The sequence below is a fragment of the Hyperolius riggenbachi genome, chromosome 9 (genome assembly GCF_040937935.1).
Source record: "Hyperolius riggenbachi isolate aHypRig1 chromosome 9, aHypRig1.pri, whole genome shotgun sequence".
NCBI classification, from domain to species: Eukaryota; Metazoa; Chordata; class Amphibia; order Anura; family Hyperoliidae; genus Hyperolius; species Hyperolius riggenbachi.
The window spans coordinates 98,042,820-98,069,708 of NC_090654.1; the positions used below are offsets into that span (position 1 = coordinate 98,042,820).

Sequence of the window (26,889 nt, forward strand, 5' to 3'; positions counted from 1 at the left end):
TGTTCGTTTTATGATGACTCATCTGCTATCATATCTGACAGTAGACTGTTCGGAAGGGGAAATACAGAGTGACCAATACGACAGCCTAATACACTCACTTATTATTATTAGGAACACCATACTAATACAGTGTTTGACCCCCTTTGGCCTTCAGAACTGCCTTAATTGTACGTGGCATTAATTCAACAAGGTGCTGAAAGGATTCTTTAGAAATGTTGGCCCATATTGATAGGATAGCATCTTGCAGTTGATGGAGATTTGTGGGATGCACATCCAGGGCACAAAACTCCCGTTCCATCACATCCCAAAGATGCTGTATTGGGTTGAGATCTGGTGACTGTGGGGGTCATTTTAGTACAGTGAACTCTTTGTCGTGTTCAAGAAACCAATTTGAAATTATTCGAGCTTTGTGACATGGTGCATTATCCTGCTGGAAGTAGCCATCAGAGGATGGGTACATGGTGGTCATGAAGGGATGGACATGGTCAGAAACAATGCTTAGGTAGCCCGTGGCATTTTAACGATGCCCAATTGGCACTAAGGGGCCTAAAGTGTGCCAAGAAAACATCCCCCACACCATTACATCACCACTACCAGCCTGCACAGTGGTAATAAGACATGATGGATCCATGATCTCATTCTGTTTACGCCAAATTCTGACTCTATTGAGACTCATCAGACCAGGCAACATTTTTCCAGTCTTCAACTGTCCAATTTTAGGGAGCTTGTGGAAATTGTAGCCTCTTTTTCCTATTTGTAGTGGAGATGAGTAGCCGTTGGGGTCTTCTGCTTTTGTAGCCCATCTGCCTCAAGGTTGTGCGGGTTGTGACTTCACAAATGCTTCGCTGTATACCTCGGTTGTAACGAGTGGTTATTTCAGTCAACGTTGCTCTTCTATCAGCTTGAATCAGTCGGCCCATTCTCCTCTGACCTCTAGCATCAACAAGGCATTTTTGCCCACAGGACTGCCGCATACTGGACGTTTTTCCCTTTTCACACCATTCTATGTAAACCCTAGAAATGGTTGTGCGTGAAAATCCCAGTAACTGAGCAGATTGTGAAATACTCAGACCGACCCGTCTGGCACCAACAACCATGCCACGCTCAAAATTGCTTAAATCCCCTTTCTTTCCCATGCTGACATTCAGTTTGGAGTTTAGGAGATTGTCTTGACCAGGGCCACACCCCTAAATGCATTGAAGCAACTGCCATGTGATTGGTTGATTAGATAACTGCATTAATGAGAAATTGAACATGTGTTCCTAATAATCCTTTAGGTGAGTGTACGTAAATACGCCAATATTACCTTTGCAAGCAGCATTGAACAATGTTTTGTTAAGATCAATAATAACCATGGCGCAATGCCAATGACAAATGAAACAATTGAGTTCTAGAGTAAGGGCTGGTTCTTATGGACGCTTGGCAGCGTTTACCGCCAAGTGTTCGGGACTCGTCGGCTAAACGCTTCCATTCAAGTGAAGGGAAGCCGACTATCGCCGTACCGCCGCCCCCGAACGAGACATCACAGGATGACGCGGCTTCCCAGCCGCCTCAACACAGCCTGTCGTTTATGTGAACCATCCCTACAAACAATCAACATAAATTACAATTAGCTCTTTTGTATATGTTTCCCACCTGGTATCCCAAGAGGTTGAACTATGAGGTCATTGAATTATTACCAGAATTATATATTGTACCTTTAGGACAAGATTAAGCATCTCAAGCCATGGTTGTTCAACCGTACATACCATGGACTCCAACTTCTAATAAAGTGGACTGTCTATCTGAAAAAGCACAGTGGAGAGCTATGCTCCATAGATGTAACAAGTCAGTCGGTGACTGGGTGTATCTCTCCATTAGTTATACTAATGTCTAGTGTCCTGAGATTCTGAATGCAACGAAATCCCATATCCTCCCTTTTGTTTGCTTCTAGTACCGGCAGATCAGTGGATAAAGGTCTCTTCTATAGTTACATTCTTTGCTTGCATGCCTTTTAACTTCCACCTGCTGCATTGTCCATAATGTTAATAGCTATTGCAGTTAGCCATGAGATCATACTACCCGAGTTTCCATAAGGGATAGAAACTGCTGATTGACTGATTTCAACAATGCTTGAGATCAACAATAAATCAGCTACCCAAAAATAAAAAAACAGATTAGGCTTTGAGCATAGCTCCGAGTAGGAACGTTTTTCATTTGTCATGCACATTAAACCCAGAAACTAGATGAATCTTGTCATTTCCCTGACACTAATTTGTTATTTTAGACTTTTGATTAGCACGTAGTAAATTGCCATAGAAAATCTGTTTCTAGAAAACAAACATGAGTTTTGAAACGTGTCACCAAGAGCTATTGTGATAGACAACCTTAGTTACTGATCTATGAATTAATTTTACTTCTTCCATTGTGGTATTATGAACATGTGGTAACCACTGAACAATGCCAATTGGATGTTGGCTTGAATATTAGACAGAAATGGCCAAAAGCAACCAGCTGTCTTATTATGGAACTCACTGTCAGGACTAAATGTTCTAGCAATAATAGTATAGAATTTCAAGGTGTCTTTGCTCAGAAGAAATAGACTACGTGCATACAGTCAGTTTGTGAGACTCATCAACATAATCTTCTGCAATTGGCCAAGCTGCTCCCACCTGTTGGCATATTTCTGTAGATGTGAAGAGAGTTGTAATTTAAGTTGAAATACAATACATACAAAATAGTGATGACTTAGCTTATAAATTGTTTGATCAGACGTGTCAGGAAGAAACACTTAATGCTTGTTTGATAGTACATAAGTACACAGCCTAACAATTACACTTTTTTCCACCATTACTGATTTAGTTTCAGTCAATGCATGGTCATCTTAAGTACGCCAGGACCAACACAGTTAAAAAGGGCGCACGATGTGGCCAGTTGAAAAGGGCCAGCCCTCTATGAAAACTGACGCCCGCTATTTGTAACCACAGTTTTCATTTAAAGGCCCCAGCGCCCTTTTCAACAGGATGTTGGCGGGTTTAATGTTTGGCACCACCACAGAGGGGTGGTTCTGTGAGAGAGATTAGGTGATAGTAAAATATTATTAAATGTTACTGATAATTTATTATATGAATGTAGTAGTAGAATATCCGTAAACTTACCAACATGTTACTTTTTCAACGGGCGCTTTTTCAAATGTACACCACCAAAACTACGTCATTAAAGAGTAACTGTTAGCCCCCAAATTAAAATTTAATTCTGTATTGCAATGTTTTATTTAGTATTTCAGTGAACCAAAAAGCCAATGCAGAACTTTAAAATCAATCTAATTTTTTTACAATGTAACCTTTTTCCCCGCTCCGGACGCAAAGCCGCATATCTGATACTGCTTAGCATGCAGAGCATGCCTATGTCTGCCCGACCCCCCTCTCCCCACCAGGACCAGGTGCCAATATATTCTCCCCACCAAACAGCTGACCGCTCTGACACGGAGAGAGAGCGGCAGCACTTCCAGCGCCGTCACCGCAGAGCAGCCGCCGCCGTGCATCTCTCACATGTGATTCTCTCACATGTGACTCGGCGGCGGCTGCTCTGCGGTGACGGTGCTGGAAGTGCTGCCGCTCTCTCTCCATGTCAGAGTGGTCAGCTGTTTGGTGGGGAGAATATATTGGCACCTGGTCCTGGTGGGGAGAGGGGGGTCGGGCAGACATAGGCATGCTCTGCATGCTAAGCAGTATCAGATATGCGGCTTTGCGTCCGGAGCGGGGAAAAAGGTTACATTGTAAAAAAATTAGATTGATTTTAAAGTTCTGCATTGGCTTTTTGGTTCACTAAAATACTAAATAAAACATTGCAATACAGATTTAAATTTCAATTTGGGGGCTAACAGTTACTCTTTAACCAAGCCTCCTAAAATAGACCTGTATTTACATGGCTAGGATCATTTGAATGGTTTAATGAAGATATACAGTATATATACAACCCAGGTGTGTGTGTGTGTGTGTGTGTGTGTGTGTGTGTGTGTGTGTGTGTGTGTGTGTATATATATATATATATATATATATATATATATATATATATATATATATTTACTGTAGCACCAGTATATGATGTTATATTTGGTGTGCGTTGGAAGAGGGGTAGTCTTATACAGCGAGTATATCCCAAACTCTGTACTTTAATTGGAAAAGTTGGGGGGTTGTCTTATACGCCAAATTGTCTTATACGCCGGAATATACGGTATGTGTGTTGCATTGCTTTTTCCAAAACACAACATGGTACATTTTTCCATGAAAGCTCCTGTGTTTCATTGTAATAGCTATTGGTGGGAGGAGACCCACTGATACAAGGAAAAAAGGACCGCTACTGTGAAAAACTGTAAAATTTAAAATACTCATATGTGCATACATGCAGTATATGATGTACATTTGTCCGAGAGTAAAATTAACTGCAAATAGTTTTTTTCCTATGTGGCTGTCAATTGCAGTAGAGTAGACAGCAGTAGGTAGTAAAAGTCAGATATGATAGGTTTTGGACGAGTCATTTTCAAAAGCACCTATTGGATGGCAGTGGCACAGTCCAACTGCTAGAGTACGTGGCACGTCAGGAGATAGGCTTGCCAACATCCTTGTATAGATCCTTTCAAGGGAGTGTATTTTTTGTTACACATACTGAGAATTCCCCATGGAGAGTTTGACTAGTTCAAAATCTGTCAGAACTGTCAGATTAGTAATGCCTACTATAACTATGTACAGTGCCAAGCACACAAAAAAACTAGGCTGTGTTCCTTTTTTTCTTTTTCTGGCTGAAAGAGTTAAACATTAAGTATGTAAGTGGCAGTTCCTGGCTGAGTCAGGATTAGGTCAAACTACAGTGTGACCCTCACTGATAAGAAATTGCAACTATATAACATAAGCATAAAAGGCTTCTGACAGCAGGAAAGAGATAAAAAGAGTCAATAGTTCATAGATTTTAGCTCTGGCATGCTTCAATAAATGTAACATTGAGCAAAAACAATAAAACAGTAAAAACTTGATGTAATTGCCTTCTTAAAACAGAAGGAAATTTGCAATAATTCAGTTATAAATGAACATTTGTGGTTACCCACAATGCACTACTAAATTAGCAAATTACTTAAAATGTAGATTTAAATATAAAATAAAACTGTGGAATATCTTAAAAAGTCATTTTTAGGAGAAGGGGATACGATATAATTGTTTATTTCATAAGTTTGTTTTCTCCTCGGGTGTCCTTTAAGTGCTTTTCATAATGATGAAAAACTCCTACCTTGATGTTTTTTTGTTTTGTTATGTTTGGTATTCTCAGAACAGAATAAGCTAGAAAACTGCATAGAGATATCCTAAATGTTTTACTATTTATAATTGACCAGATTTGTTTTAAAGTATAAATCAAGATTAGCAGATTACATTTTAAACTTTATGTCAAAGCCTATTAAGACAAAATCTGTTTTTCTATTTTACTGAAAACATTTTCCTTGAATAAAGACTGTATCCAGAGTGGAAGAATGAGAATCCCAGTTCCTACCAGTTTCAGTTTAGAGATGGGTCGAGTTTATTTTTGGTGAAATAAAGGCTTTATGGGCAGGGTCCATCTGAAAATGGCGCAGGGAGAAAAATGGCGCACCGTTCTGCCGATAAATGTATCATAAAACGATATTTACCGTTTTAATGTAAATACATTAAAACAGTAAATAGCGTTTTATGATACATTTATTGCAGAGCGGTGCGCCATGAAAAAACACACAGGGGCTGCTAGTAAAGGCAGCGGGGGTCGGGGCAGAGAGAGGCAGCGGGGGTCAGGGCAGAGAGAGAGAGGCAGCGGGGTCGGGGCAGAGAGAGGCAGCTGAGATCGGCTTAGGTCGGGGCAGAGAGAGGCAGCGGGGGTCAGGGCAGAGAGAGGCAGCGGGGGTCAGGGCAGAGAGAGGCAGCGGGGGTCTGGGCTGAGAGAGGCAGCGGGGGTCTGGGCTGAGAGAGGCAGCGGGGGTCTGGGCAGAGAGGCAGCGGGGGTCTGGGCTGAGAGAGGCAGCGGGGGTCTGGGCTGAGAGAGGCAGCGGGGGTCTGGGCTGAGAGAGGCAGCGGGGGTGGGGGCTGAGAGAGGCAGCGGGGGTCGGGGCTGAGAGAGGCAGCGGGGGTCGGGGCTGAGAGAGGCAGCGGGGGTCGGGGCTGAGAGAGGCAGCGGGGGTCGGGGCTGAGAGAGGCAGCGGGGGTCTGGGCTGAGAGAGGCAGCGGGGGTCTGGGCTGAGAGAGGCAGCGGGGGTCGGGTTAGGTCGGGGCAGAGAGAGGCAGCGGGGCACTGGAGGGCAAAGGCATCAGGGGTGGATGTGTGCAGAGACATACATTACCTTGTCCTGGGCAGCCGATCGCTCCTTCCCTTCGCTCCTGCACTTCTTCCATGTGTTTGCTGTAGTCCTGCAGCCGGCCAATCACCATGCGGAGACTGAAGCTATATGGTGATTGGCCGGCTGCAGGACTACAGCAAACACATGGAAGAAGTGCAGGAGCGGAGGGAAGGAGCGATCGGCTGCCCAGGACAAGGTAATGTATGTCTCTGCACACATCCACCCCTGATGCCTTTGCCCTCCAGTGCCCCGCTGCCTCTCTCTGCCCCGACCTAACCCGACCCCCGCTGCCTCTCTCAGCCCAGACCCCCGCTGCCTTTCTCAGCCCCCACCCCCGCTGCCTCTCTCAGCCCCGACCCCCGCTGCCTCTCTCAGCCCCGACCCCCGCTGCCTCTCTCAGCCCCGACCCCCGCTGCCTCTCTCTGCCCCGACCCCCGCTGCCTCTCTCTGCCCCGAGCCCCGCTGCCTCTCTCCTCCCTCTGCATTTGTGAACACTTATAACGCTATTTAGCGTTATAAGTGTAAGGTCCACTGCCTGCGCCATTTTTTAACACTTATAACGCTAAATAGCGTTATATAATGTAAGTGTATGAGGCGCCCTTTTCATTCCCCTGGCGCTGTGCGCCATTTTTAATTGTCACGTTATGGGCAAGGGGTTTTGGAATAAAGATAGTTCATTGATCCAAAGAGAGACCTTGATTTTTTCAATAGAATTAGAACATTCTTTTGTCATGTTTTACTTATTCAGTATGATAAGAACTGAGCTTGATGGACTTGCATGCTTTTTCAACCTCAGTCATTATGTCATGTTTCTAACATTTATTGACACTTTAACAATGTCCTCCAATGGAGCTCAAAAGTCTTTCATTCATTGGACAGACAATAGGAATACTAAGCTTCCGTGAAATAAAAGTGAAGACGTTTGCAGGTCTTCATGGAGTCTTTACAAAGTTATTGGGTGAATTCAAAGTCATGTTATTTTGTTCAGCTATTGAACCCAAACTCAAAGCATTCAGAATACTGAAATTCCATCTATGGCTAAGTACCTTACTTCTTGTGAATGTTAAAATATCAGAGCAAGACAATAAGAAGAAATGGTGGAATCTGAGGAGATTGAAGAAACGTTTTTAACAGACTGTTGATATTTTAGTTTTTACATATGCGGCCAACTCATTTCTTTAAAAACAAAATCTTATTTTCTGACTATTATATTAATCTTTTGGCTTTAACACATTTTAATTACTAACTTGGAAAAAATATGCAGACCCGGTTTTACATTCTTAAATTCATCACAGATAGCGACATCTTTACTGAAGGCAAGGGGCACCACTGTGGAATGTTTGTTTATGTTATGAAGGGAGCAGAAACAACACCTGGTATACCAGAGTACTCTGGGTCAAAAGGCTGCATAACTAAAACATCTGTTCCATAGCAATTGTTTAAATTAGGTATGTAAGCAAAAAGGAGGGGATCCGCACAATAACCTCCAAAAAAGGAGATTTTGTACGTACATTTTTCAATAAAGTGATTGCGATTAGCAGACTACGGTGGATCTTTTTTTGGAGGTTGTTGTAGATTTCAACCACTGTGAGGCTCCCCTTTATGGGTATGCGCAATCTTAGTATATAAAAGCCTAGCGCTTGGTGTCATTTACTTTGATCATTTACTTTAAAAAGGAGGGGTTCCGCACAATACCCGTTGCAAAAAATGTCCAATCTTTATTGAAACAGGTTAAAAAGCCGTGTAGCTGGATGGCTTTTTATTAAAAAGCCATCCAGCTACACGGCTTTTTAACCTGTTTCAATAAAGATTGGACATTTTTTGCAACGGGTATTGTGCGGAACCCCTCCTTTTTGCTCACATTGCTATTGGGTTCAAGTCGCCTGGTTCTTGAACTATCATTGCAGCGTGGGTTGAGCGAAATCCACCACTAAATTTTGTACACCTTTAAATTAGGTACATATACCGTAATCCAAGATGAACAACAAAAATACATATTACACAGTGCAATTATTTAGAAAAGACTGTCAAAATGTAGAAGAAAGTCTATAAAAAATTAAAGTGGTCTTAAACTCTGACATAACATTCAATAAAAGTGTGTTTTCCCACTTTTTATTACTCATACAGTTATCATATTTGCTTTTGTGTGCCAGTAATTATTGTCTGTCTACGAATTATAAGTTTCAAAGTGTAGTTTTTCTTGCCCTGAAAGCTGCCATTGCATTTTAATCCAGCTGCTTTTTATTATATATTAAAATCTTCTAATGAGCTGTTCGGAACTGTGTGTGTGTCTAAAGCAGAGACAGCTTCTCAGAGACTGTTTTTTACTTGTTACACACAAATGTATCAACAGTGGAATGTAAACAAATATTGTTATCTCCAGTCTGGATGCGGATTTGAAGCTGAATAGCCTTTGCATAGCAGGACAAAGTGTGGGGTTTTACCATTTCAATGATGTTCTGCTACATTTTTTTTCTGGGATAGTAGCTTTAAAGCTGTAAGAAATCTTATAGAGCAAAGTAGGAATGCTGACTTTCAGACCACTTTAAGGGCACACTTTCCACTTACATTGGAATTTAGAGGTGAAGCAGCAGCCATGTGCTGCTAATCAAATGCATTATGTTAATCGATCATCAGCAAGTCTCACAATCTCTATAAGTACAGAAGTTTTGGCAGTTTGCTTGTCTGGAACACTCAGGTATGTGCTAACACAATTCCATGAATGAAAGACATTACTAATGCTCTTGTTTTTGGCTATCAATCTTTGAAGAGTTATAAGGCCATTTCTAAACAATTTTAAGTCCATCAAGCAAAATCACTCTAATTTCAGACCATGCAATGCTATGAGGTGCTGTAAACAACTTAAAGAGGAACTCCAGTGAAAATAGTGTAATAAAAAGAGTGCTTCATTTTTACAATAATTATGTTTAAATGATTTAGTCAGTGTTTGCTCATTGTAAAATCTTTCCTCTCCCCGATTTACATTCTGACATTTATTACATGGTGACATTTTTACTATGGGCAGGTTATGTAGCTGCTCCTAGCTGTTTTGGCTGTTAGAGACAGCTGTAACAGCTATTTCCTGTCTGTGAACTTTGTTACATTGTGGCAAACTGTCAAAAGTACCGCGGTCCTCAGAGCTTCTTGTGGGAGGGGTTTCAGCACAAAATCAGTCATACAGCGCCCCCTGATGGTCTGTTGTGAAAAGCAATAGATTTCTCATGTAAAAGGGGGTATCAGCTACTGATTGGGATAAAGTTAAATTATTGGTTGGAGTTTCTCTTTAAGAGCTGCAACTTAGACCCTACAGACTGTAGTTAGCATGTTAAATGATAAAGTTGGTAACAGTACAGTTAAAAAAACTAGAATGAACGAGTATGGTTTGTTTGGAATAACTGCCAGGAGAAATTCAGTTGCCTATTAAAAGAACATGGCAGCATAGCTTAGGTTTGGAAAGTTGCATCTGACCAAGCCACAAGACTTCTGGAACAATGTTTCAGAGTTATATATCATATTCTCTTCATCTCCTTTGCAGAGTCCTGGATGTGATGGAATTCTGGGGTCGAACAGCACTTTGGACACCTGTGGGGTTTGCGGTGGAGATGGCTCAACATGCAAGTTCATTACAGGGACATTCAAGGACACTAACATTCCTATTGGCTACCATAAAATTTTGGAGATCCCTAAAGGTGCCACACAGATCAGTGTCAGAGAACTTACGTGGAGTCCCAACTATTTAGGTAACAATAGCGTGTTTAGAATTTTGTGTTGCGTGTCTGTAAGCTAGATAATGCAGATATTTAACCATTATAAAGAGAGGCTCAAAATAACCGCATTGAGTAAGATGTATGGCGTACTGGAGAAATAGAAAGTCAAAATGTACTGCTGGAATTACAGTGTGTGTGTATAGTGTGCATTGTCCATTAATTTCCAGTTAATAAAAGACTCTTTTTTTTTTTCCCTGCCCCTAATTTCAGCTATAAGAAACCGTGCTGGGAAGTCTGTCATTAATGGTAACTGGGCAGTAGATCCACCAGGGAAATATGAAGCTGGTGGTACAGTGTTTACTTACAATCAGCCTAGCCGCGATGAGCAAGAGGGAGAGTCATTTACAGCCTCAGGTCCCACCACCGAAGCTCTTGATGTTTATGTAAGTAGAGACTCCATGAAACTTATCCTTAATGTCAAAAAAAGTTTGACTACTTTATTCAACACTATTTTTGTTAACCATCAGTAATGTATTGAAGGGATTGCCTTCAGCAGTACAACTTTCGTGAAATCCATTGGATGTTACAACAGGAAACTGTATTCCTCAACTAATCTTTCAAGAAATTACTGATAATTGTCAACAAGCATATCACATACAGTATTCAACCTTTCCTTTGATGCTACAAGTGCTTGACAGAGCGTAAATCATCTACATGTTTGCTGCACTTTGTATGATATATCTGTCTACTATGGTACTTCACAGAAATAAAATTGTAACAGTATTTATAAATCATGCTTATTACCTGCCTTTAGGCTTTTTGCTTTTACAAGCCTTCCTCCTAAGATCATACCAGTTAAGTGAATTATTTCTCAGGAAATTTGTCAATAGCTATGGTCAACGGAATGCAAATAATTCTGAGTTGATGCAGAATAATGCGGAGCAGTTGAAATGGGTGGGAGACAAGTCCTGTTTAAAAGGGCGCCCAGTATACAAACCGCATTTACAAATAGCAGGTGTCCCCGGGTGCGTCAAGCCATTAAAATTAGGCACCTACCGGGGGAGGTGTATTAGGGTTAGTTGCCCACGGCAGGGTTAAAGTTAGTTGCCCACCAGGGAAACTATCAAGATTAGGCACCCACCAGAGAGGAGGTTAAGGTTAGGCACCACCAAGTAAATAATAGTAAAATATTGGTAAATAGTACAGATATTTTACTATACGAATTAAGTAGTAGAATATCTGTAAAAAAAGTTAATCAAAGTACATTATTGGTGAATAACTAAAGATTGGCATTACTTCCTTCACCTTATTTAAAGTACTTGTTTTATTTAGTAGGTATTTACAAAATGTGATAATGTTAAGGTGAATAAGTAATATAGAAACATAACTCATGAGATAAGCCCTGTGCATCAGGACTGTGATCACATTTGTCCTTGCAGGTTTTACCATATTGGCAGCAGATTAATGGTTCTGCACGGTATCCATTAAGCCCTCTAGGTGCACCACACTGGTGATGTGATCACCCAATTGCATGTCATCATCTTGCTTTGCCTATGCATGTACAGCATTGGGAGTGTTTGCTATATTTGTTGTCTATAGTTATCTATAGGTTGTCTACAAACTGCTCTCATCCTACAGTATTTTTACTGTGATTGGATATCAAAAGAGCCTGAACAAAACTTATGAACATTGTTTACAGAGTTTGTAATTTTCCTGACCTGTTTTGAGTGTCATATATCCAAAGAGCCATATAGGAGATTTAAAGTTCCATAAATTTGCATTTCAGTTTTAGGTGGGCTTCAGTGGATTGACATACCAGTGAGATTTTCATATCTTTCTCTCCAGACCCTCCTGCAAGGCTATAATTAAGACAACATATGAGAGCTGGACAAGTCTAAAACGCCGTTCACACACTTGATTAAAGTCAGCTGAGACGACCAATAACGGCGTGTATACATTGACCCCCAAAGCACCACCACTTCCCTGCATGCGATCCGCAGGCAAATCAACTTGAGCCGATGACTTTGTCCCACTACTTGCACATTGACGTACCAATGAGATTTTCATATCTTTCTCTCCAGACCAGTGTGAAGCCTTGCCACTGCTGCTCTGTTGCCCCTCACAACTTTGTGTCTGTACTGTGTTGGCCCAGTGAGTCCCGATCCCCACTGGGTGAGATTAGCCACATGTGTGTACAGGCCTCAAGTAGCCAGGAAGACTAGACTCCGTTAAAATTACACCTGACACCTAACTTTTGAGTTTTACTCCAATAGTTGTCAAAGGAGCTGGCTCCTAAAGTTTTTCCTACTAGCTCCTGGATAGGACAGACTGGCTTATGACTTCCATTATAATTTCTCTACCCCACGTCACACTTTTACAGTTGCTTTACAGAATTGTTTGTTTATTCGCGTCTGTCAGGAATTTCTCATATTTGAATTTGTAGTGCCGGCAGTTCTTGCGAGGACATCTCACTAGCATAATCCTCACTCCAGCTTGTGATGAAGCTTGCCAACAGCCAAAAACATTTGACATGGCAGTTTTAGGTGGGCTTGACAGGTCATTAAACCTTATTGCAATAACTTTGCAGCATCAGGTAGAGTCTTGTCTGGTTGATGAGAGTGGGAAGATTGTAGAGCACACACCCTGTTCCGATATATAAATATCCCACAAATCAGACACTGTTAGGCAGTCATCTCTCTCCTTTGATAGACAGCTGCTTAATTTAATATTTATCTCTTGGGCTAAGAAGTGTTCCGGCTTAGACTTTGCTGAGTGATTTGTAGGTGATGTGGATTTCACCTTCCGTATTACTCCCTATGCCAAGCTTGTGGTGAGCTCATTCATGCTGAAAGAAGAAAACGACTGCGTTTGGGATGGGTAAAAACAAGAGTGATATAAAGCCTGAAATTACAAACCAAGTTCCTCCCCCTCGTAGTACAAAAGCCAAGTTGTAGAGATATGAGGTTTAAATGGAGCAAACTGTAGTCATTTAGTATTCAGAAAAGCATCACATTTATTGCATCATCTTGGGGTCCATAAATTTCTTCTGGTTTCATATAACATGAAGAATATCAAGTAGTAGACGCATGTTTCAGTGCTGGAGGTCGCTTCTTCAGAGGCATACATATAGATGCATAAAATGCCATTTAAAGAGAACCTGAGGTGGGTTTCTGACATCAATATTAGGAAACAGAGGCACATTCTGCATACAATGCCCAGCCTCTGTGTTCTTATAGTGTGCCCCCAGGCTCCCGCCGTGCTCTGCTATCCCCAATATAAAAACCACCAGGCTAGCAACACGCAGATTGTCACCAGTCAGCTGTTTACCTTTTGGCTGCCACTCAGCACCTCTCCCCCGCCTCTATAGCGTGGCTCCCAGCCTGCGTCCCCTCCTTCCCCGCCTCCTGTAAGCCGATTGGAGGAAGCTTACGGAGGCCCGGAGGGAAGGGACGCAGGCAGGGAGCCGCACTATAGAGGAGGCAGGGGAGCGGCACGGAGTGGCAGCCTAAAGGTTAACAGCCGACTAGCGACCATCTGCGTGTCGCTAGCCTGGCGGTTTTTATATAGGGGGACAGCAGAGCCCGGAGGGAGCCTGGGGGCACACTGTAAAGAGACAGAGGCTGGGCATTGTATGCAGAATGTGCCTCTGTGTCCTAATATTGATGTCAGAAACCCACCTCAGGTTCTCTTTAAGTGATGATTTAATCCAGGTATCTGTGATGCTGAGAGAATGGTCCCCTGTGCTAAGTGTGTGTCCCGAGGTGTGGTCGCCTCTCGGGAACCCCGTGGACCTTAAGATGATGCAATAAATGTGATGCTTTTCAGACACTACTGCAGCCAAAGAGATTGCCAGGCAACTTGTATTGTTTAAAAGGAAATAAATATGGCCGCCGCCACATGCCTTTCACTTCAGGTTCCCTTTCAAGTGTCATTTAAGCTGTATTTTAAGCAAGCAACGCAGAGCTTTCCAATACAGTGTGTAGAGGTTATTGATCCCTATAGGGTATCTCAACTGTTGCTGTTCTCCGTTTCCCTCCGTTATGGTCTGTCTCCCTGAAGTTACTTCCGGGTCGGTGAGCTTTGCACATGCGAACTATGTCACAACTAAGTAGTGCACATGCCCAGAGTGCTCCCGGAGACACGATCAAGGACACGCATCGCATCGCCTGCTCAGTGCTCACCAACCCTCCTGACCCTGAAGTAGCTTCAGCAGGACATTAGACCATATCAGAGGGGGACAGAGGAGAATGGGGTGGGCATGAGGAGAGCCTCCTACACATGCCTTCTCCCCTCATTTTTATATATTTTGAAAAGGGCTTGAGGTATCCTTAAAAATTTGTTGTCCCAAATGATTTTGATTTAGATATTACTAATAATCTGGGAGAAAACTCAGGAGAAAGGTTAACCGAATCAGGGCCATTCTGTTCACAGTCCTAAGCTGATCTTACACCAGGAATTCTGTATGCTTGTTTGAAAATGTTTGAAAAGTCAGGGGCCTGCTTGCTACTCGGATCTGGCTATGGCCATCATTCTTCCGTATGTTCTTTCAAAAGAAATATCTGATTGCTGTTTTATAAGTAATACAGACAGTTCTTTCTCCAGAGTGTCATACTTGATGACCAGAGCCCAATATAAGTATTGCCAAGAAGATGTGGCCGGTGGCCAAGGATAAAGTACCCCAGCTTTCATTCTGGAAATACCTCATGTTGCTCGTTCCAGCAGCACCTTAAATACTTTGCTTCACATTAGTTTGTTTTCCATGTTTGGAAATGGCAGTAAAAAGAACACTTTTCCTGGCAATCCAAGATTTCATTTTATTTGGAAGCTGCAGAATTTTAGAAAACCTTTTGCCTTAAAGACCTCCTCTAAAGAAATGTAGTTCTTCTTTATTTTGGCAAACATATATTCCATGAGGCAAAATGCATTACCACACTGGCTGTGTAATATTTAAAGCTATAGGCTTGCTATAGCCCAGCAGTTCTGGATGCTTGCCTTGCTTACAGGGGCAAAAAGGGATAATTTGCATATTCAGTGTTGGTGCATTGTAGGTAACAACAAATGTTCACTTATAGCTTAATTATTGAAAATTTCCTTCTGTTTTAAGAAGGCAAATTTCACCAGACACTGAGGAAGACATCAGACCTGTTTGAGTGCATAATAATAATTACCCCATGATTTCCAGCCACCTTTCAATTTGATGCAGTTGTTTGGAACCTTCATTTGGAACCTTAATTAAACCATAGTATGAGAGACATCCACTAATGAATATTAAGACTTTCCAGTGCAATTTCTGGATCACCCACTTCCCCCACAGCACTTGCTTTTTTCGTGTGTGTGTGTGTGTGTGTGTGTGTGTGTGTGTGTGTGTGTGTGTGTGTGTGTGTGTGTGTGTGTGTGTGTGTGTGTGTGTGTGTGTGTGTGTGTGTGTGTGTGTGTGTGTGGTCGGGGAGAGTAGCAGGGCAAGATGGGTGACCCAGCAAGTGGTGCAGTGGCAGGGATCCGGAGGGGCAACGTGGTAGTGGACAGTCTGACACTTTGATCAACATAGGGTGATGCTGTACTGGACTAGTTTCAGCAATGGCGCCCCTAGTGATGAGCCCAAATTTGCCCACGTAATATTTAAATCAGTGTCATACTTCAATCACTAGCTGTCGGTCCATGTGACAAAATGGGGCATGCAAGTCTAAATCTATGTATACACACTAGATGGAACTTGGCTGAAGTGGCTATTTGGGGCCACCTTGACTGAGAATCTAATGGTGCACATCAACGGTACAATTTTTCACCAAATGCGATCTTTCGATGCGATTTTAACGATCGAAGTGTATAGAACATTCGCTGTTTATGAAGGCAATCGATAAGGAACGTAAATAGGATAAATTCGATCCAAAAGTTGGATTTTATGATCGAATTTGAAGAAAGAATCGTTCAGTAAATGTGAACAATCGATAATTGCCTTCAGATTAGTTACAATCATTGAAATTGCATCGAAAGATCGCATTTAGTGAAAAACTGTACCGTTAATGGGCACCTTTATGTGTGTACAAGTGTCCCACAAGGTCGCAAAAAGATCCACCATGCTGCGTCTTTAAGTGACAGACATGGCTGAGTTTAACTCTTCTCTTCCTTACCACGCCTACCAGGAGCCACTCTATCACGTGCCACACCATCACCCCCTCCTTCCCTCTCCATGGCAACAGTATACAGTATATTACTATTGTGTACCAGACTGACACATCTGTACAGTGCATCAGAGCCGGATTAAGCCTAAATGGGGCCCTAAGCAAAGTAACTGAGTTGGGCCCCCCCATCATGTCGTAATACAATCCGAAGATGCAGCTGCACAGCAACATGCCGCACACACCGGGGCAGCCGAGCTACTGGTTGCTATGGGCAACAGCCTGCTTTCCTCTGTGGGTACACAATGCAGGGAATAGCAGCGGCAAAATGCAGAGTGAGAGATGAATGGTTGGGACATTTGCACTCAGGGGCTGGGGCACCCCTGTGAAGAGGGCGCCAGATATCACAGCAGCAGCACTTTCCCCCTGCATCTCCAGCCTGGCAATAGCAGAAAGCTCTGGACACCTCCAAACCGGAAGCCGTTCCCCAGACAGAATTACATAATAACCCCCCACCACCGAACAACCGATTTCCTCCCAAACTAGACAGCCACCATGCAGCCTCCATCCCAGTGAATACGATAGTCCAGCAGAGAAGGCAGCCGCAGCGGGGGAGAATGACAGCACCAGATGACTCACATTCACCTATTGCGATCCAAGCAATAGAGTTCCCGTCATCCAGAGCCCATCTGTCTCCTCTACAGTGCTTCCGCTCTGTTACTACTACTATTACTACTTCCTACTTCCTGTCTGATCTGAGAATCAGGAAGTTCAGAGCGAGCGGCTGCACTGTAGACGAGACAGATGGGTTTCAGATGACAGGATCTCTATCGCTTGGATCATGGATAGATGAGTGAGCATTTGCCATCTGCTGCTATCATTCTTGCTGCAGCTGTGGTCCTCTGTGGGAAGGCAGGGAGGAGTGGGCAGTGGCAGAGCGCACAGTAGCAGGAGGGGGACCTAGGAGGAGAGCCTGGCTCTGAAGACAATCAGCAGCGCACAGCAGCATTTGACAAGACAAGACAAATAACATTTATATCGCGCTTTTCTCCTGGTGGACTCAAAGCGCCAGAGCTGCAGCCACTAGGCCGCGCCCTATAGGCAGTAGCAGTGTTAGAGAGACTTGCCTAAGGTCTCCTACTGAATAGGTGCTGGCTTACTGAACAGGCAGAGCCGAGATTTGAACACTGGTCTCCTGTGTCAGAGGCAGAGCCCTTAAAGGGACTCCGAGCAGTGCCTGTGGTTATGCCTTTAAAGCCAATGGGTACCGGATTCAAAAAGAAAAAATCAGATACTCACCTAAGGAGAGGGAAGGCTCGGTCCTAATGAGCCTTCCCTCTCCTCTCCCGGTGCCCTCGGTGCTGCGCTGGCTCCCCCGTTTCTCGTCCGCCGCTGCAGGAACTTCGGAGGTCTTCGGGAGCACTCGGGCTTCCGAAGACGGGCCGCTCCATACTACGTACGCGCGAGTGCGTCATAGAGGGCGCTCGCGCATGCGTAATATGGAGCGGCCGCGTCATCGGGAGCCCGAGTGCTCCCGAAGGCTTCCGAAAGCTCCCGAAGGTATGCGGAAGTGGCAGTATTTGACCGAACTGGTCGAATACTGCCACGGGGGATCCTGCGCGGGACCGGGCACCGGGAGAGGAGGGGGAAGGCTCATTAGGACCGAGCCTTCCCTCTCCTTAGGTGAGTATCTGACTTTTTGGTTTTTTATCCGGTAAACATTCACTTTAAGCATACCCACACAACTAATTAATTACATCCTCACACCTACCAGCATGATGTTTGTAATTATCCCCCTGGGTTCCTTATATTTCATTGCATTGTGCTGAATCGAGCTGCCGACTTTGGAGAAAAGTCGTCCTGTGTAATACAATGTAACTATGGAAAGATGCATATCATTTTGAAGCTCACTTTCTCCTCTTTCCAATGATATATAAACTGCCACCCTATGCCTTTTAGTTTTCGCTATTTTCGCAATCGAAATTGCCATGGCCGCGATTTCGATCGCGAAAATAGCGAAAACTAAAAGGCATAAGGCGGCACTTTATATATCATTGGAAAGGGGAGAAAGAGAGCTTTAAAATGATATACATCTTTCCATAGTTACTGCACTGCTCAGAGTCCCTTTAACCATTATACCATCCAGCCACCGCTGACAGGATGGCGAGGGCTTGTTTATGTGCTGATGGGGCCCCTTTGACTCTGAATGGGGCCCCAAGCAACTGCTTTTGTTGCCTGGTCAGTAATCCGGCCCTGCAGTGCATTCCCCACAGTGTCAACCAAGGGAGTGAGCTTGATCCTGGCAGAAGACACAATAAGTATATATGTGTATATACCCTAAATCATGCTGTCATGTTCTTTTAGAGAGTAGAGTCTTTCTCCTTGCAATCCATTCTAGTTCAGTCTTTCTCCAAATGTACTGCCATACACTTAACAGGCTTTTTTGTGATTGGACATGCTGATAAGTTGGCTGCGCCTACATATGCTGCACTGTACACATGCATCCGACAGTTAAATGTATACATGAAACCACAGGAACTTGATCGAATACAAAAAATCTATTTGGAAAAGCCATCACACGTGTCTACAGTGTCTTTGTTTTTCTGACTGATTGGGACGTCAATTGAAATGACTGATCATTTAAAAATGTGGCTTCAAATCTTTCCCATTTTTACTAAATGAAGCTAAGCTATTATTACTTATGGATAGTTGCACCCCCCCACCTTGCCCCATTTTAGCCTGTTAGCTTTCAATTTCAAGGTGCCCAATTAATGTATGGAAACTATAAATTCCTTCTATTAAAAGACAACTGAAGTTAGAGATGAGATATGGAGGATGTCATATTTATTTCCTTTTAATCAATGCCAGTTACCTGACTGCCTTGCTGATCTTTCCTCCATCAGTAGTGTCGTAATAACACACCTAAAACAAGCATGCTGCAAATGCTATCAAACTTGAAGAGAAACGGTAACCAAGAATTGAACTTCATCCCAATCAGTAGCTGATACCCCCTTTTCCATGAGAAAGCTTTTCCTTTTCACAAATGGTTCATCAGGGGGCTCTGAATGGCTGATTTTTGTGGTGAAACCCCTCCCACAGTGTGATGTCAGTGCCTCACAGCATTAAGGTACTGATGTGATGTGGGAGCCTTGTTGCATTGTGGGAAATAGTAGCTATTTCCAACTGCCAAAAAAGCAAGCAGTAGCTACTTCCAGTGACATCACTTGCCAGCAGTAAAAATGTCACCATGTGATAAATGTCAGAATGTAAATCAGGGAGAGGAAATACTTTACAATGAGCAAACACATCATTATTGTAAAAATGAAACACTTTATTAGATTATTTTCACTGAAGTTCCTCTTTAATGCTGGGAATACACGGTTCGTTTTTGCCTTCGTTTAAACCTTCGTTTCGATTGTGCCTTTTGTCCTTTTCGATCCCGAAATAATCGATCATACGGTTAATATCACCACCCACGGTTTCGGGTTTTTTTTCGATTCTGATGGTTTCGTTTTTCCAATGATCGAAGGCTGCAAAGAAACGAAACGAAAATCCCTTTTTACAGGGACGGACGGCATAAACGAATATATAATCGATCTGAACAGCCATCAAGCCTACCAATGGCTCGATTAGATGGATAAAGAGAGATAATATCAAACATGTTCGATCACTAGTCGTTCGTTTTTGGGGTCTATTAATCGAAACTATAATGAGATTATGACTATTTTCACATACGTTTTCAACACTCGATTCGTTTACCGAACGAATCGAAGGCTAAAACGAAGGCAAAAACGCAACGTGTATTCCCAGCATAAGTCAAACATCTGATCTGGATGCTTGCTCGGGGTCTATGGCTGTAACTATTAGAGGCATATTATCAGCAGGACTGCCAAACAATCTGCATTGTTCAAAAGGAAATACATATGGCAGCCTCCATATTCCTCTTACTTCAGTTGTCCTTTAGGCCCTGACACTTAGTAATGTCCCAGCTATGTCCTGCTATATTGACATAACCTGTGCTCTATTTCTCTTGAACTAAAGCCTTCAAGGAATAACAAAGGACATCAGCTTGTGGCGCCAGACTTGGGACACAACTAGGGATACTAATTGTATAGAAATGACTCCACTGAATGTAATACATTTGTGATATCACTGAAGCTTCCTATGATCCCTGCACAAGGGGCGCTCAGAGTTTAACAAAACACAGTTCTCAAAACAATGCAAAAACAGCAAAAAAGTGAAAAACGCCATTGAGGCTTTGTGCTTGCACAGGATTGGGTGACAGATGATGATATCGTTCCATGACAGCTTTTGTAATTAGCTGAATGGCCAAGTCCTCTGCCCTGTTTTACTGACCCGTGCACTACTTGGTAACAATTCAGAGCTGCTGCTGGTCTTAGTGAACAGCATGATTCATATCCTTCCACTGAGTGAAGAGCTAATTGTGTGGAAAGTGTGATTTTCTACCTACTTGGAAACTTTCCCTTCGTAGTGTTTTGTCTTTTTTCTTTCTTTTAAGTACCATTTCGGATTAAAGCAGAAGGCTTTCAATTATTTAGACTCACAACCACCCATAATGCATTACTTCAGGACCTGGTGTGATGATACAATTCATTCCTTTATGTCCTTAAAAAGACAAATGTTCAAAACAGCCGGTTTATAGCACAGCCGCTTAATATTACAGAGCAATATAAATCAAATTGCAGGCAACTTCAGGCTCAAGTCTTCATCACTTATTATTAACTAATATGGTGGCACATGCAAAAGGTGTTACGTTGGCCATACAGTAATCAATGCTCAAAAGAGAGGCCACTCTCTGATCTAAATCTGATCAGAAAGGTCGTTGAAAATAGATTTTTTTTTTAAATTGTTGCAACCTGCAGTGTAGAACTCAGGGGCATATTCAAAATGATTTAAATATACCCCCAAGTTTTTAAATATTTCAGTGTGGAATATATTAAAAAAAATCTACACTACAGACTGCTCCTACCATTGCAAAATGTCACAGTTTTCTTTATAGCAGCATGAGCAGCTACAGAAACTCTAGAGGCTGAAACAGCTGTAAAGCATGCTGGAGCAAATGTGGTTATTCTGGGGCAGCCAATCCAAATCCTGGTTTCTGCTAACCCCAGAAATATGATTGGTTTCTCCGGGTAACTGATCTCATTTTGTTTCGTTGTTCTTTGCTATGTTGGATAGACAATTGCGCAGCTTAGGAGCTATGGGCCCTAGTGCAAGTTTTACATTCTCCAACCCCACCCCCCACTATACATAACAATTGATACTGTGCACCAAAACCTGCTAAAGACAACCATAGTGTCAGAGGGGCAAGAATGGGAGGGGGAACAGTACAACTAGTCATAGCATGCATAGAGGTGATCATTACCAGCATGGGACCAATAGAGAGCTAATACTGTGGTTGAGGGGGTGATCCTCTGGCCCAAGGGCCCCGGTGCGGTTGCAATCTCTGCATCCACTATTGCTATGCTACTGTGGATAGATATGGATATTAGGACATAATGGGTCCTTCTGGAAGTGAAAAATATGTACGGATTCACCTCCTGGGAACCTGCTTTCTCTAGACGCTGGGGACTTGGGCAACATCTGTGTTTCTAGCTCTTTGAGTAACACATCAGTGGTCCTGTTAACTCCCAAAAAAGTTGTTGTCAGACGTTAATATGTAAGTATATATGTTATTAGGCATTCAATTGGGTGGTAGAGATTTTATGAATTCAAGGTGCATGACATATTGTGGGTAAGAAAGATCAGAAGTCATACCTTTCTTCTCATATGTCCTGCCAGAACACAATAAGCGTTAATTTAGTAAAGCCTGCAATTGTAGATTTCATTGAACACCCTTAAAATCTCTCAGCTCTCTTGATCTGTCTAATGGGCTCAGGAAGGATTCCAAGCATGTTTGTCTGTGCACTCTCTGTAATATTGTGTAAGTAGTTATGGATTGAATGGCCACACTATGAACATGTATATGTTTAAAGATTGTATATTGCCACCTAGTGTTACAGAACTATTACTACAAGCTAAATATGCTTTTAATGTTATGTTATACTTATATAGCACTGACATGTTTTGCAGAGCACATAGTCATGTCACTAAGTGTCCCTCAGAGGATCACACAATCCCTACCATAGTCATAGTCTAAGGTCCATACCACAGTCTAAAGCTCTGTACACACACTAGATGAAACTCAGCTGAGGTGGCTGATAACGACCACTGCTTCCAAGAGTCCAGCATGGGTAGCGCAGCGTCCGACCACCCTCGGCCATCAATCACCCTGGTGTATTGATTCAGCTGAGCATTGGCTGAGGGCATTTTTCCACTCACCTAGCCATAGCGTGACATCACTCCTGTCCTGGCTCCATCAGCCCTTCGTAAATGCCCCTCACAGAGTCCATAGTCATGTCATTAAGTGTTCCTCAGAGGATCTCATAATGTAATTCCTACTATAGTCATAGTCTAATGTCCTTACCCCAGACTAAGAGTATTTTTTATTTGGACGAGGGTACTACACTCACAAATATAAAAAGTGCCTAAGGCCCGGTTCACACTTGCGGTGGCCCTCCGGAATCGCCGTGCCGGAGCCGCACCGCTTGCAGAACGGACGGAACGGACGCACGGCATAGCAATGAAAGCCTATGCGTCCGTTCACATGCGTCCGTTCTGCCGAACCGGAGCTGGACCGGATCCGGGCCGGATCCGGACTCCGGCCTCCGTTCCAACATGCGCTATTTTTTCATCCGGCTCCTCCGGCAGCCGTATCCGGGGCGGAGCCGGACTGCACCATCCGGCCAATACAAACCAATGGGAACCGGAGAGCGCACAACACACTGGCTGAGAAATCCGGATGTTCTACCCCACTTCCTATGGGGATTGTTGCGGCGATATTGGATGGGGACACATGGGCAAGCATTTTGGAGTGGAGCAGCACAGCTGGATCCGGATCCGGAGATGTTGGCAGCATGTCGCAGGTGGAGGTGAGTGCTAAACAGCAGAGGGCCTGATTCCACAGGTCCCCCTTCTGCTGACCTCCCAGACCCCAACATTTTTTTTGTTTTTAACGTTACTTTTGCCAAACGGATCCGGATCGCATCCTGATGGACACCTGATGCAACCTGACCGGATCGGATCCGGATCAGAACCGTACGGTTCCGATCCGGATCCGGTCCGGATCCGGTCAGGTCATCCGGTCCGTTTGGCAAACAACCGCAAGTGTGAACGGGGCCTTAGAGCTAAATAAGCTACTTAGATGTATAGTTTCAGCATCAAGACTGGTCTGTTACGTATTCCAGTGATAAATATAAACTCTGAATATCCATTACAATTTATCTTTTGTTTCTTGCAGATGATATTTCAGCAAGACAATCCAGGAGTGTCCTTCCAGTACTTCATCTCCTCCCCGTCCAGCTCTGACAATTCTGGCCACGCCCCCAGCGTCCCACATCAGGAGCATGGTAGGAGTTACTGTGATGACTGCTCGTATGTCGCGACTGTAGCAGATAATACAAGAGTTGAACAAGAACAGTAGTTCCCTCAAAGACCGCACCACTCAGAAATATTATAATTATTTCTGAGTGGTGCGGTCTTTGAGGGAACTACTGTTCTTGTTCAACTCTTGTATATACTTTTGAGTTCCTTACTGCACACTGAGTACACAGTACTGTACTGTATTATTGAGTGGTTGATGGTGCTCGGCCAGTTCTGTGGTTGATACTGTAGCAGATAATACAGCTCAGCAATACAATGCTGTCTTCTTAGATGCAGATCCGAGATGAAAAACTAACTATTACAAGTAACTTGTCTATATATCTTATGTACAGTTTAGATGGTTTAAACAGCAAATCTGTCTACATACTGCTTTAAAAGAATATGATTATTTCTTCCTGTGATACAATGACAGCAGTCATGTTGTTTGTAAACATTACACAGAGGCAGGCTTATCTGCACCATCAGCACTCAGGCTGAAAAAAAACTAATCTCCCCTCCTCCTCCCTCCTCCCCTCTGCCTCTGAAATCTCTGGCTAGTAATACCTCCCCCTCCTCCTGCCCAGACTGAGCTCCCATGAGCCCTTGCTACTGCCGAGGCTCTCTGAAAACTGTGGGTGGGGCTTATTTCGTTTATAGGGAATTAGAGTATTAAAACAAAAACAAAAAAGTATTTGGCTTGAGGAATGCCCAATAAACTATAGGAAAGGAACACAATTATGCAATGAGTAAAAGTTCATCTCAGATCCACTTTAAATGACAACTCAGTTTATAGATTGAATAGGTTTTTCTTCAAATAGTCTCTGAGCAGCAATGCACAGATACTGCAATATTAATTTTGGGATTCGCAAGCTAGAAGGTGCTTGTGTATCTACATGTAGCCAGTCTCCACTGAAATCCTCAGCACTGCCTCTCTGTAACTGAAAGTGAACCATAAAAGATGATAATTATTAGTACTCTGTCTTAGTAACCTTATTATTTTACTATTGCCATGTTGTCAGTTTTATGTCTGCTGTCTGGTGGAGTGTACTTCCATATGCTGGTTGGCATGTGTCAATCGGCAGCCAGCTCCTTCCTCCAGCCCCTTCCTCCTGAATATGTGTATTAGCCGTGGGGATGTACACCTACACAAGTGTTTGTCTCCCTGTGATGCTGTGTGACCCTGAGCATTATTATCTTTAAATGAAAACAAATAAAAAAAAGATCCAGGAGGGGATATGTAAATATCACCATGAGCTGTCCAGGGCACCGTTACATGAATCATGTGCTCCGAACCACCCCCCCCCCCCCCACACACACACACACACACACACACACACACACACACACACACACACACACACACACACACACACACACACACACACACACACACACACACACACACACACACACACACACACACACACACACACACACTCACTCACACACAGCACCTTTCCTTTGAGGGAGCTTCTGCAGAAAGGAAGAGAGAAACTTATCAGCTCCCAGCATGACTAGCACTTCACCTGGTACCCTACCTCAGTAGCATGTGTCGGAGGGGAGTGGCTAAACACAAAGTAAAATATGCCTTATTGTTATTATATATTATTATTAAAAAAATAACTTAAATAGACCCATAATAAAAATAGCAATGGAAATAAATGTTAAAAATACTTTCGCTTTAAACTTCTACCTTCTGTACAGCCTGATGTGATAAGACAGCACTCATACGGACAGTAAACCTAAATCTGCTTACTGGTATTTATGAACTGTAAGTACACTCTACAAGTTCTCTAAATATTTCCCCATCTTACCTTAACACGAGGAGCTCAGTATAGACAGAAAAGACCATCAGGATTGGTCCTGGCATTGCTGCATAATAGAAAAGTATCATTTGAATTTGAGTTCTTTAATAAACTGTAAGTAATTCTAATTAATAGTATCTACTTGTAAAATATTCAGTTTTTTGACAGTTGCTATTTCTTTGCAGGATCTTCAAGGTCTGTCCCGTCCAGTGAATCTGTTCAGCAGACAAGTCCCCGAGGTCACCCTACAGAAGAGCATAATGTGGTCCCCCCTCCCCAGGTTTGGCAGCCACCACCCCCGAGGGCACCGGGAACTCTGCAGCGCAACATCCGCATCCCACCATTATCTGCCCCTCCCATACACTATTGGCCAGAGCAGCCACAGTTTTTCTGGAGGAGAGTGGGCAGCACACCATGTTCCGTGACCTGTGGCAAAGGTAATTACCGCTGCACCTTTACCGGTTTTTGGCATTGTAGATAGTGGTAGTGACACCTAACCACTACATTTCCCAATAACATAAAAACAAACATATGCGTTTATCGCAACATATTTGTGGGTTGATCTTAACATTTCCATAACACACTAAGGCTTGAGTAATGGCAACATATAACACCACTGCCATTTGCCTCCCCTGTATATGTTGGTTTTTGCATAATGACAGGTGCGCTTTAGTGTGTGTGCGTGCGTGCGTGCGTGTGCGCTGTTATAATTAATTATATTTTACATTATCTAGTTAAAACTACAGTCAGAATTCAAAATGAAGGAAAAAAGTCTGATTCTCTGGATTGCAGGCTTCTTGGTTTTGAAGGAGATTTAAACTAGCGATAAAAATGTTCAACTTTTTTCCTAGCAGCCATCCTGATGCTGGGATTACACTGTACATTTTTTGCGTTCAATTCGGCGCGCGATCTATTAGCAATTCGATTTTCTGCTCGATTCTCTTATTTTCCACTCATTTTTCTTATCTTTTTTCCATTGACTTCTATAAGAAATCGAGCGGAAACAAATCGAAGGCATTTATTGGAACGATTCTTATCAAAAACGTACCGTGTAATCCCATCATTACATCTCCTTGGTGTCTCTTGCTCAAAATGAAGTTGTCCTGAGTCCTGAAGGTCTTTCGGGTTCCAGCACTTCTAGAAGTTCAGCCCGCCCACCTCTGATGTTCTCCACCATCCTCAGGACTAATTCTGAATTAGTGTTAAGATCCCAGAGCTTAGCAGAAAGTCATTGATTTCTTATAGGTGATTATGGCCCGGGTGATTTCAAATGAACAGGGCTTAGGACCCCAGAAGACTTCTGCAACTGTGAAGAAGTCAATAGAGTACAGTTTTAAAGCTGTAATTATCTACTTGCATATAACAGCTTTCCACATTTTAAAGACTGATGCTTCACTGAGTTCTTTAATATGAGCCTGAAAAGTTTCTATAATATTAGGCAC

The 26,889-nt window shown here is 43.0% G+C and overlaps 1 protein-coding gene across 5 annotated transcripts in view; it reads left to right on the forward strand.

Moving 5' to 3' along the window:
- ADAMTSL4 (ADAMTS like 4) overlaps positions 1-26,889 on the forward strand; it is a 318,711-nt gene that overhangs the window by 259,706 nt on the left and 32,116 nt on the right. For all 5 annotated transcript variants that reach the window (XM_068253243.1, XM_068253245.1, XM_068253241.1 and 2 more), the window contains exons 8-11: positions 9,870-10,074; positions 10,312-10,484; positions 23,521-23,629; positions 25,633-25,884. In XM_068253243.1, the coding sequence (XP_068109344.1) occupies positions 9,870-10,074; positions 10,312-10,484; positions 23,521-23,629; positions 25,633-25,884 (739 nt within the window). The remainder of the gene's footprint in view (positions 1-9,869; positions 10,075-10,311; positions 10,485-23,520; positions 23,630-25,632; positions 25,885-26,889) is intronic.